Source organism: Armigeres subalbatus, chromosome 1 (assembly GCF_024139115.2).
Source record: "Armigeres subalbatus isolate Guangzhou_Male chromosome 1, GZ_Asu_2, whole genome shotgun sequence".
Taxonomy (NCBI): domain Eukaryota; kingdom Metazoa; phylum Arthropoda; class Insecta; order Diptera; family Culicidae; genus Armigeres; species Armigeres subalbatus.
The window spans coordinates 178,444,919-178,456,975 of NC_085139.1; the positions used below are offsets into that span (position 1 = coordinate 178,444,919).

At 38.9% G+C, this 12,057-nt stretch overlaps 1 protein-coding gene across 1 annotated transcript in view; it reads right to left on the reverse strand.

The window, feature by feature from the left end:
• LOC134205563 (uncharacterized) overlaps positions 1-12,057 on the reverse strand; it is a 624,943-nt gene that overhangs the window by 515,076 nt on the left and 97,810 nt on the right. Inside the window, exons 2-3 of the mRNA XM_062680895.1 lie at positions 10,451-10,851; positions 8,901-9,553 (exon numbers count right to left, since the gene is read on the reverse strand). Of these exons, the coding sequence (XP_062536879.1) occupies positions 8,901-9,553; positions 10,451-10,492 (695 nt within the window). The 5' untranslated portion in view covers positions 10,493-10,851. The remainder of the gene's footprint in view (positions 1-8,900; positions 9,554-10,450; positions 10,852-12,057) is intronic.

Here is a 12,057-nt window from a genome sequence, read left to right on the forward strand (position 1 = left end):
ATGCAACGATGCCTGTGAAAGACGCGAATGATCAGTTATTGACCGACCCAACTGACCAGCTGAAACGCTGGTTCGAGCACTTCGAACAACTTTTTCAAGTGCCAGCCAGGCCATCACCACCTCGGCATGATCTGCCCAGAATCCGACGTATAACACGCGTCAATACCGAAGCTCCATCACTGCTAGAGACTTGGTATTCATTGACTACGAAAAAGCTTTCGACCGTCTCAATCACGAGAATATGTGGGGCGCCCTGAGACGCAAGGGAGTTCCTGAGAAAATCATCGGCCTCATCGAGGCACGTACGAGGCCTTCTCGTGTAGAGTGCTGCACAATGGGGTCTTGTCCGACCCTATCCGGGTCGTGGCTGGTGTGAGGCAAGGATGTATTCTATCGCCGGTACTGTTCCTCATCGTAATCGACGAGATTCTGGTAGATGCGATTGACCGTGAACCAAACCGCGGGCTGTTATGGCAGCCTATAACCATGGAGCACCTAAATGACTTCGAATTGGCGGATGATGTTGCACTCCTCGCGCAACGGCGCTCTGATATGCAGAGTAAGCTCAACGACCTTGCCGAGCGCTCCTCTTCAGCAGGTTTAGTCATCAACGTCAACAAAACCAAATCGTTGGATGTAAACACGGTGACTCCTTCAACTTTCACAGTAGCCGGGCAACCAGTGGAGAATGTTGAAAGCTTCCAATATCTTGGTAGCCAAATGGCGTCAGACGGCGGTACCAAGATCGACATAGGCGCACGGATCAAGAAAGCAAGGGCTGCCTTTGCGTGTTTAAGAAATATCTGGAAAAACAAGCAGATAAGTGAACGCACCAAAATACGAATTTTCAACTCTAACGTGAAATCTGTGCTGTTATACGCTAGTGAAACATGGTGTGTATCAGTGGAGAACACTCAAAGGCTGCAGGTGTTCATTAACAGATGCCTGCGGTATATAATTCGGGCCTGGTGGCCTCACAACTGGATCTCAAACAACGAGCTCCATCGTCGTTGTCACCAGAGGCCGATAGCAACAGAAATTCGGAATCGGAAGTGGGGCTGGGTCGGCCACACTCTACGTAGGGGCGGAAACGAAATCTGTAAACAAGCATTAGACTGGAACCCAGCAGGACATCGCAGCAGAGGCAGACCCAGAGGCTCATGGCGGCGAAGCCTCAATAAAGAAATGAAAGAAGTCGACCGAAATCTAACCTGGCAACAGGTTAAAGCGATAGCCGGGCAACGCTCAGGATGGAGATCTTTCAAGTCGGCCCTTTGCACCACCGGAGGTGTACAGGATCCATAAATAAGTAAGTAAACAGTGATGATGATGATGATAATGAAGATGGTCCCGCCACATACCCTTACAAAGGTTTGAGCTGGACGAGTTATCTTTAAGATAATTAATTAAGATCAATTTAATCAGATTTGCAAACAAATAAAAAACGATCCGATTATTTCTACAGATATAAATTTGCATGTAACTTTCCATTACTATACAGCAAAAACATAAATTTAAAAATTAACTGCTGATATCAACTTTAAACTTTTGCAAGCATCAGTAGTGATACTTCGAGCTCTAGCTTTTCTACGAAGTTCGAACATCACAAAATCCAAAACTTGTGGTACCTCTCCGTCGATATCAAAAGTTCTGAGTTCAGTCGCGAGTTAAATAATCTACCAGATGACTTACTACTAATCTAAAGAATCCTTCAAACAGCTCGAAACTTGCACAATTGTAAATAAATGTGAAAAAATCATCTATATCTGTAATACGCGCGCGAGGCTCAATATTTTGTAGACTACACAAAAAAGTCAAATTAAAATTACGTCAACTATATAAAAATCCATCATCATCATCGAGGCGAACTAATAGATCATTAAAGCCCCAATAATTAGGTAAATAAACTTGTTCATACAAAATATCCGTTTAAAAACAACTTCGTCAAGTAATTACAATTTGATTACAATTATTACAATTTGATTCTGATCATTTTTGGCGACATTTGATTTTTAGTTTGATTAAGGGTATATGGTATGTATTTTAAATTGGCGATCTATCTAACAAAACACCAAACATCAACAGTTATAAGTATAACTGGTTGGATAACATATTTTATCATTAGTATATCATTATCCGTCATAATACATAATGAAATTATGGATTTCTTGGCGATTCCTATAAGCTACAAACAAAGAACACTGAAAAACTAACTTTTTATTCAAACTAGTATAACTCTGGAGTTCGGACGAGTTCGGATAAGCTCTTGGCAGCAATAGAAGCGTGGAAAAGCTATATTTCATTCTGTCCTGGTTTCAGAATTTTATTCTATTTTATTAACAACTAAAACTTAATTTTAAAATTTGAGAAAAAATATTAGCGTGTCTGAACAAGTGTTCAAAATAAGCTTAGAGTGCATAAACAACTCAAATAAACTTACACATTATTTCATTATATGATCTAACATACCTCAAACTAGATAGACCTTGTTGAAAAGTCCATCAAAATAGTAAATAACGCTGCGAATAACTCATTCTATGAACATATTGGAATGGAGAAAAACGCTTTCAATGTAGACATACTTGTTTCGCCCTGAAAACCCCGCATGGGTATTCTACAAGTCATATATTATGGAATGAAACTATATTTGTTTGGGTTTACTCAATTTCATAAATTTGGTTTATGGCCAGGTATTGACTATAGTTACTCCTTAGTGAGACGGGAGGAAATGGATGCTGATGGGCAAACGGTCCAGAAACGGTCGCTAAGCAAATATGTGTTTCTTCAGAGTGGCGGAGCTGTTTCATGGATTTCCAAGAGACAAGTCACGGTGGCTCTTTCGACCACCAGAGTACATGGCTCTTTCAACAATTACTCTAGAAGCTGTCTGGTGGAGAGGATTTCTTCGTGAGCTGTTCAACATCGACGATGCCTTGGTCATAAAGTGTGATGAAAAAAAGCCTGAATAAAGTATATAAATTATTTCACTCGTTGATAATCACTGTACTTGCCCAGACGTTTCATTTCTATCAGAAACCACGTTAATACACTTATAATTCAAGGCAGACTACAGGCAAGTGACAATAAAATAAGTGTCGATAAATTAAGTATATTTTATTTTACAGTTCCGAATCTCTAAGTATTCAACCATTGGCGACGAGCATTAAAAGGTAAAAAGGAATCAATTTGAAAAATGTTTAATGATGAAGAAATTTCGAACGAAATACAAATCCTTAAAAGCGGCGATGTAGATGGTTTGCCATTGATTTTCGAAGTAATCGTGAATAAATTATGTATAATAGATACTGCTTTTTTGAGGGTTGATAGGATCGTGGTACCACGCAGTAAACGTGAGCGCGTACTACAGATTGGACAGAAGGGCATCCGGGAATGAGGATGAGGAAAAGTCATCTGAGAACGAATGTTTGGTGGCCCCAAATTGGCCAAGAAGAAGAAACTGAGAAGTTCGTCAAACAATGCAAGGGATGTACGTTAGTATCGGACCGTGTGTACCGGAACCGATGATCAGACGGGAATGGCTACCCCAAACATGGGAAGATGTAGCCAGTGGTGAAAATCTGTGGGCCTACCCCTCAAAGGGAGAAATAGGCAATGCAAAATATTCGCGAACATTTGTTTTGCCTGTTTTTACCTTACTCGCAGAGAAGCTAGAAAAACGAACCATGTGAAAAAATGTTCGTGGAGCTCCGCGAGTGTTTTTGGAAGGCCAAATTACACTCATTTCTTACTCGTGAAGCGAGTATTTCTATCACTGGATTTAGTAGCTGATTTTGTTTGGCCCTTGAAGGACAATACTGGGCTTGGTGCTTATGGAAGTATGTGGAATAAGTGACATAACGGCACTAGAAACTATAAGGCAGTTGACAACAACATTTATTTTACAATGTTGTGAAAACTCATACGTGAATATGTACGTTATGTGGAAGGAAATTGTATTGGAGGTAACCACTTTCCCTTCGATGCGGTCGGGTCTGAGCTTGACGACCGACTGCCAAATAGCTTACACAACCTCACTTGATCAGTACAGTTGCTGATGAAGAATGTGTACAGCCGCCAGACATTCTAAATACTCACGTGAACGTGTACTATACACATGTGGAAGTGTTGGCTTGAGAAATGGATTGCGAGTGATTTGACTATGCGTCCAATTTGGGAATCTCGAGCTCGTTCAGTAGCCGCTAGGCTGCGAAGGCCGACGGAGGTCCTTCGTAGCTTAATTGGTTAAAGCACCAGTCTAGCGTACTGTAGGGTCATGGGTTCGAGTCCCATCGAAGGGAAAGTGGTTACTTCCAATACATTTTCCAAATCAATATCTTCCACATAACGTACATATTCACATATGAGTTTTCACAACATTGTAAATTAATGTCCAAGTCGGGTGGTTTAATCCCCTGAAATAGGCAATTAACTTTGATTGAACAATATTTAGTTGTAAACATTATTTAAGCTCTTTTAGTGAAATGTCTTCAAATGTCTAAGACGAGTTTAGCACTTTCCACTTGATTCAACTACGTTTGGTTATCTTTACAGATATGTATTTCGACCTCAACAGTGAAGCCGTCTTCAGTGTTCCGTACTTGACTCGACTTGAGTCAAGTACGAGACACTGAAGACGGCCTCACAGTTGAGGTTGAAATACGTATCTGTACAGATAACAAAACGTAGTGGAATTAAATGAAAAGTACTACATAAACTAGTCTTAGATAGTTTAATTTTTAGGTGTTATGGCCTTCAAACAACCTTGGGGACGGATAATGAGCCCCAGTTCAGTGAAAAATGTGACGAAATTCGAGGCCTCTGTGAGAATAGTGGTATCAGACTCAAACCAACACTATACCATTTTGGCCTGCAATAAATGGAGATGTCGAAAGACAAACCCAATCTTTATTAAAAATATTAAGGATTGTTTAAAAACTTGGAAATGGTAGAAATTCCTCCTGACGTATCATGAAACAACCCACAACACTAACCGGAAATCACCAGCAGAACTTATGTTCGGAAGAAGTCGGAGTAAGCTACCACCAACGTCACTAGCTGATGCGGAAATACGCGACCCCAATAAAGTTGTCAACGAAAAGGTAAGATCTATGCGGACAACGAAAGGAATGCCATTGATGCCATTGGAGAGTGACATTGATGTGGGCCATCGAGTTTTAGCTAAACGGATGAAAAAAGGTAACAAGCTTGACGCAGATTTTGGACCAGAAGATTTTGAAGTAGTTCAAAAAATGGGAGGTGATACTACGATCCAGTCATGCGAATCCGGAAAAAGAATATCGATGAATAAATTGTAACCCAATCGAAGAAAACTTAAACAGCTGATGCTTCAATGACGACTAATAGTACAAAGGATTCAGGTCGTCGAGAAAAGCGTATAAGAACTGAACCTGACAAATACAAATATTATATACCTCTCAAATGTAATAAAAAATCAGAAGGGTTATATACAAGATACGACCGCCCGACGTAAACTACGTAGAACAGATCATAAGATAATTATTTTGGTTAGATCCTAGAGTGATTGAAATTTTGACTTTGGCGCTCCCTTATGCTTGATCGATAACATTTGCTGTTTTGGTGAACCTCCTAAATTTTCAACTGAATTGGTTATAATATAACTCAGTACGAGCAGTTTGAAGTTTGTATGGACATTACTATAGAAATCGCCCCGTATGTGAGAGATCGTTTCGTGAGACGGATCATTAACTATTTAGGGGGAGATCTCCCAACACCGGACACCTTTCAATACCTGACATTCCTTAAAACGACACTACTTGCAGAGGTCCCTCCTTCATCTTATTAAGTACAAAAGGAAGCTATTGAAAAGGTTTCTAACGGCAAGTAATATCAGATCTTAATGTGATAAACTTTGTATTTGAAGTTGAATAAAAGTTCTTCACACCTATTTTGTTACACTTACTTCAATTCAATTGTTTCCTCTTGCTGAGAAAGCCACATAAATTAGCAGAAACAAAAATTGAAGAGGACATTGAAAAAGGTGGGAATTTGGATTAGGATGTAAAAAATTTAGCTGAAGAGTCAAATAAGCTCCACTAACAATTGTTAAGAAAATTATTTTGAGCTTTTTAGTGGAATGTCTTCACTTGTCATAAGACGAGTTTGTACAATCCCATTGAACTCCACCACTTAATTGTATCTTGACAGATACGTATTTCGACCTCAACAGTAAGGCCGTCTTCAGTATCTCGTACTTGATTCGACTTGAGTCAAAGTGGTGGAATTCAATGGGATTGTATTAACTCGTCTTATGACAAGTGATATTTTTTCTTTTATTGTATTTTTCACGAATGATAAGATTCGCTCGACGAAATTCAAGAGTTGTCAATTTTGTATTTCAAGTCATTTTCGACAACCTTTTTATAGATTACCTTGATCGTCAAGCACGTGGTCGGTTGAGAACAATGGGACTGAATGTAAACATTGGATTAATCTGGGTTTTTACGTTGATAATCGATAGTTCCAATAGACTTAAAAAATTGCTTGAGAGTTGCCGATTCGATTGATAATAAAATCTCGAAAATCCATTGAAAGATAAAGGAGCTATTAGCGTTTGAAATCTATCCTAATTTCGTGACGGTCTCGAATTTGGAAATTTCCGTTTTACACCCTGTATCAGAGTCTTCCCCTTAGACGCAGTTTACGTCAAAACTGGGGGGATTGTAGGGTCGAACGCATGAGATGAGCACAGGGATAAATTGGAAGAAAGATACATAATAGGCGTTGGTAAGAAGAGTCAGTTAGTTTCAGGCGTGACTACCGGCTAGTGACAATAAAATAAGTGTCGATAAACTAAAAGTATTTTATTATACAGTTCCGAATGACTTCAACGGTCGTTAAGTTGCATAAAATGTCCATTCTTATAAGAAAACTATTTAGAATTTTTTAGTGAATGTATTATGGCAAATACCATTCGGTATAAAGCATCATTACGCCTTTCAGTATGTTGTTGTGCCTAAGTCTACCACTAAATTCCACAATTTGACGAATGGAGCCAAGGTTGGAAGTTCATTGGAAAAATTCCCTCAGACTATTCGATTGCCACCTACGTGCTTGGCTAACCATTTTTGATTACAAATGAGGTCTCTTATCACCTCCTTCAGGATGTAACACCAATCACCAGTCACCCTATATAGATAATATTAATTTTTTGATGTACACCAAAAAATCCAATTCGCCAGCTTACGCAACATATGATGGAGCTCAACATTTAAGACAGGCCTGCCCAACCTTTTCACGCCACGGGCCAATTTTTAGAATTCACACTTGCTGGCGGGCCAGAAAATATTCGGTACATAAATTTTTTAAAATTTTCAAAATTATCAGTGTTTTTTTTTTCATTATCTAAAAAAAACTAAATTCGATCGTTGCATGAGGAATCCATTTGAAACACTTCAAGTAAATTATTCAAATCGGTAAACTGTGTTGATAAAATGGGAAATTCGTTACTTTACCAGCATATTTGCATAAACTGTTTTCAACGGGATGAGAGAAATGTACCAGATTTCAGTAACCCACTGTGCCAAAGTGCTTCATGTTCAAGTCATTGAGATGTTTGGCGATATCTGCTAGAAAAGCCAAGCCAAGGATCATTCAGCTCGAGAAGTGGTTTTCTCAGCTTGTAAAAATAATTCCATTTTCTTTTCGAAAAAAAATCTTTCAAGCATAGTACCAAGGCGTAGTTAATGAACTTCGCAATAATACAGGAAGTCTTCGTATTCGTCATTTCCGTTAACATCATTTATAATTGGTGGTGGTTGAGATCCCTTCATAGATCGTCTTCATAAAAAACGTCATTACTTGAGGAGTATTGATCGTTTTCGCATATCGATTCAATTGGTGAATATGCTGTATGGCAGGGAATATCGCCATATCTTTGTGATTGCTTTTCCATGCTTAGAATTGTCACAACGTCATTGTTATTTTCTGTCATTGATTTCTGGTGCTGCATCAATCGTAAGGTCATTTAAGTTTTCCAAGGAGAAAAATATTTCCTTCGCACAGGTCTTATCAGCCCTCAGGGTTTCCCGCTAGTTGATCCCTGCAACTCCCTGAGAACTTTTACTCTTCACCGTGTTCCACGCAAACTAAAGCTTCTGAAGGAGGCTAATTCCCTGAGACTTACGGTGGTCTGAACCAGAACCGAAATGCTTTCCTTAACAAACAAAATCCTACTAACAGCAAAACTGGCCCGTACTGCATTTTCTGACTTCGTATTTTCTTGAGTGAAAAGAATTGTTGTTTCTTTAATCCATTGTACCAATAATTTAAATCAATTAATGTAAATTTAAATTGATTGAGCGCCCTACCTTTGAAGTTCTACTAATTTTTGTTTCGTACCTGAGCCTTCAAGTTTGAAAATTTCAAATATCATATTTCATAGAATGCTTGGATTCAGATTTTATTCTTTCAATATAGCCAAACTTTCTGAACGAATTGAGAAAACCAGTCTCCTTTTTTTCAACGTGAACGTAAACTACTCATGCCAATCTTTATTGGAAACGTTTCAAGATTTGATTTAAAACTTACGTATTAAATAATGTATAATAAAAAAAGAGCTTCCCGAGCCAGCTAAAAAAACTGGCGGGCCGAATCTGAGTTTATTTTTCTTACCCGCCGCGGGCCACAAAAAATGGAGCCGAGGGCCGCATCCGGCCCGCGGGCCGTACGTTGGGCAGCCCTGATTTAAGAGAACTTCCTAACTCCAAAAATTTAGTTTCAGTAAGATGCTTTGTGGTAAGAGTCAATTTTAAAGTTTTCTCATAAGCTTTGAAATAGTATAATTTATACCACAAGCTCATTTCTAGTTATACCATCATTACCAACTGCAAAAGCTCAAAGCTCATTTTCATTGTACTTACCCATGCTTTGGAAGACAAACGCAGCCAGCTTCGGCTTCACCAATTGTGCTTTCCTCTCCGCTACACTTCGAGCCGCAACCAGATTTCTCGCAGTTATTGCAGTTGCTAAAACTGAACGAAGAAGTGCAAAGCGTACAAAATGAATCCAACTGCGATACCAGCCCACCGGCGAAGCAATCCTCCAAGCTGTAGTGATTTATAATGATCCCATCGTCATCGTCTTCATCATCGTCGTCGTCGTCGTCATCCGCATCGACACCTCCCCCGCTTGCACTACCCAAAAGCTTTCGACTGTGCCCATCGCTGCTCTGCTGCGACAGCGACTTCAGCAGGTGATAATGCTCGGTGCCCTCCGCCGAGTAGTGCGAACAGCTCGTCATCGTAAGCGTGTCGCGATCGTCCGAGGAAAATTCAAAGCTGGCACTTTCCACGCCCCAATCGCGGAACGATTTACTCCGTTTGCCCTCCAGCAGCGGGTTCGTCTTGAACAGGTTCGAGTAGTTCGACGGCGAGAATCGAATATTGTCCAGCTTGTTAACCATCGACATGTTCTCGTTGAAGTGAATTATGTTGATGTCGTTGTACTTTTTCATGAAATCCGCCGAGTAGCCGGAAGACATGTCTTTGAGGGACTTTTTCGACTTGGGGGTCACCTAAAATAACAATAAGTAATTTAAGTAAGGAATAATATAATTAAATGGCTGTGAACAAAATTAAAACCTAACCCTTGTATCTAAAAGCAAACACAGTTATTTAAAATTTACACTACAAAACCAATTAAAAATTTAACCACATGTAGGTATAAACATAAATGTATTTCCAACAAACATGTGCCATTTTCAATTTTGAGTCGAATTTCACTAACTAGAATGGTTTGCATTAATTTGGAGTACAAATTTGAAAAAGGTACATTGAATATTGTATCTTCAAAGCGTGTGAAAAAACTACATTGGAAATTACAGAACATGTATATTGCAAAATATATTAAATACTTTTTGTGTATAATTTTATTTATAATATTAATTATTAATCGCTCTCATGTCCATAATAATTGCAAAAAAGATTGTAAACAATGAGAATCGTTTTCAGTTTTATTTTGATAGGTTTGGGAGCTGGGAGCATTGTGCTTATAGAAATCTTTTATTCTGAAGTAATCTTTAACTTTTCAACACGTGAGCTATCCCCAGTGGTATAGATGCGGCCTTGCGGTGCATCATACGCGTTAAATGGTTGCTGGAGTTGTACAAACTACAAAATCTCTCGTTCTGGAGTGCAAAGCAAAATTTTTAAAAGTGAAGAATCCAACTTTGTGAATGTCACTTGCAATAAGACGAGTTTGTACAATCCCATTTAATTGTACCTTGACAGATACGTATTTCGACCTCAACAGTAAGGTCGTCTTCAGTGTCTCGTACTTGACTCGACTAGACACTGAAGGCGACTTTACTGTTGAGGTCGAGATTTGTAAACGTGTTTATCCATTTGTTCAAATCATGTGACAGGAATACTGAAACAAACATCACTTTGAGCGAAGCTCCATCCTGCCTTACCTTGATCAGATCCATGAGGCACATTTTAATATCGTCAAACATTATTTCGGTTTCTTTGGTTTCGGCTGCAGCTCATGAAACAGACAAAACTATGGACAACAGGAGAAATGCTTTCCGACGAAAGGAAGTTTGAACTTGGTTCCGTCCGAGCCACAGATGAAACAATTTGTCACATTTCACAGTTTCCGTTACGGCTGCCAGTAGTGGGCCCGGTATGGATCAATATGGCTGATGCTGGATCCGCTGCTGTTGCCGGTGCCAATGAGATTCGCTCTCTCACGCCCAACAGCTGACATTGTGATGTTTGGTGCTTTTGATGTTGTTCTTCGCGGTTTTAAGGGCGTTATTCCACTTATTGCGCACTGGGTTCGGGCTTTGCAATATCCTCCGAGTTCTTTCACCTATAAAAAGATGGAAGAGAAAAACAAAAAACATTAATTTCTGTTTTCTTTTCATCAAAGTTCGAGTAAAGACGCATGTAGCCGGTAATGAGGCAGGAGGTTTAGTTCGTGATCGTTGATTCGAAAGGTTTATTGGATGACGGAATCTTAAAATTTCTGCTGTACGTGGTGCGATCAGAAAGCATGCTGGAATTCAATAATGAAATCGAATGCAATTTCGTAGAAATGCTTGTCACGTTAGGTATGATTTTGTTAGTGGCAAATTTTCGACGAAATCAATGTTTTGTTGATCATGACAAAACTAAAGCTGCAGAATATCTATATGTGGAACAGATTGAGATATCACGTGTCGTTTTGTTTCGGTTTTGATGTTCTGTTTAGATGTATTGAGTTATTTTGTTTCTGATTCCACAATGAACGTCCAATCCACGTGATCTCCAACTCACAGAATGCTTTCGTTATTGATAACTATAATAGACGTCATCGACGATGAATCCTAACAAATACAGGATTCGATAGAAATTTATGAAGATTCTTTGTTGTCGTAAATGAATTTCAGGGTTTCTATTTAAACCAAAGTCTCAGTTTTAATACCTATGTAATAGAATTTACTGCGTGATCGATATCCGTACAGTCATGTGTCCGAAGGAATGTCAAAATAGTGTAAAAAGTGAGCAAGTGTCTGAATCCTTTCCAACTCATTGCCGCTGATACGAGGATTGAAGTAAATAAACATCGCAATTGAGAGCAATTCACAGCAAACGATTTAGATGTAACGCAACCGATGCGGCGATGGGTTGGATATCTACTTAATATTACTGTTATCGACTGCCTTGGACATAAAAAGTTCACTACAGTGCTCAACGTAGCCTATGAAAATAAAAAAAATGCGTTAAATAAAAACATGCTTCAAATTAGTCATTTCTATGATAGATTTTTGTATGCGCACATATATACAGTTGATTGCTTTTTGTTGAATAGCATCTATTAAACCCGCTTCATTGGTAACATTGATGTTGTTACTTCAATTGTACGCACTAGTGATGCTATGATATGTAGTAGAATGGCGCTAATTCATTCCATTTCTTCCTCCATCGTTTATGGAACAGCAATTAACATTTAAACTTCGAATGCATATTTCATTCTATTGCAGTCAAAACGAATCATTGTAATTGTATTTAACTCCTCTACTTGAGCTTTCTCGGT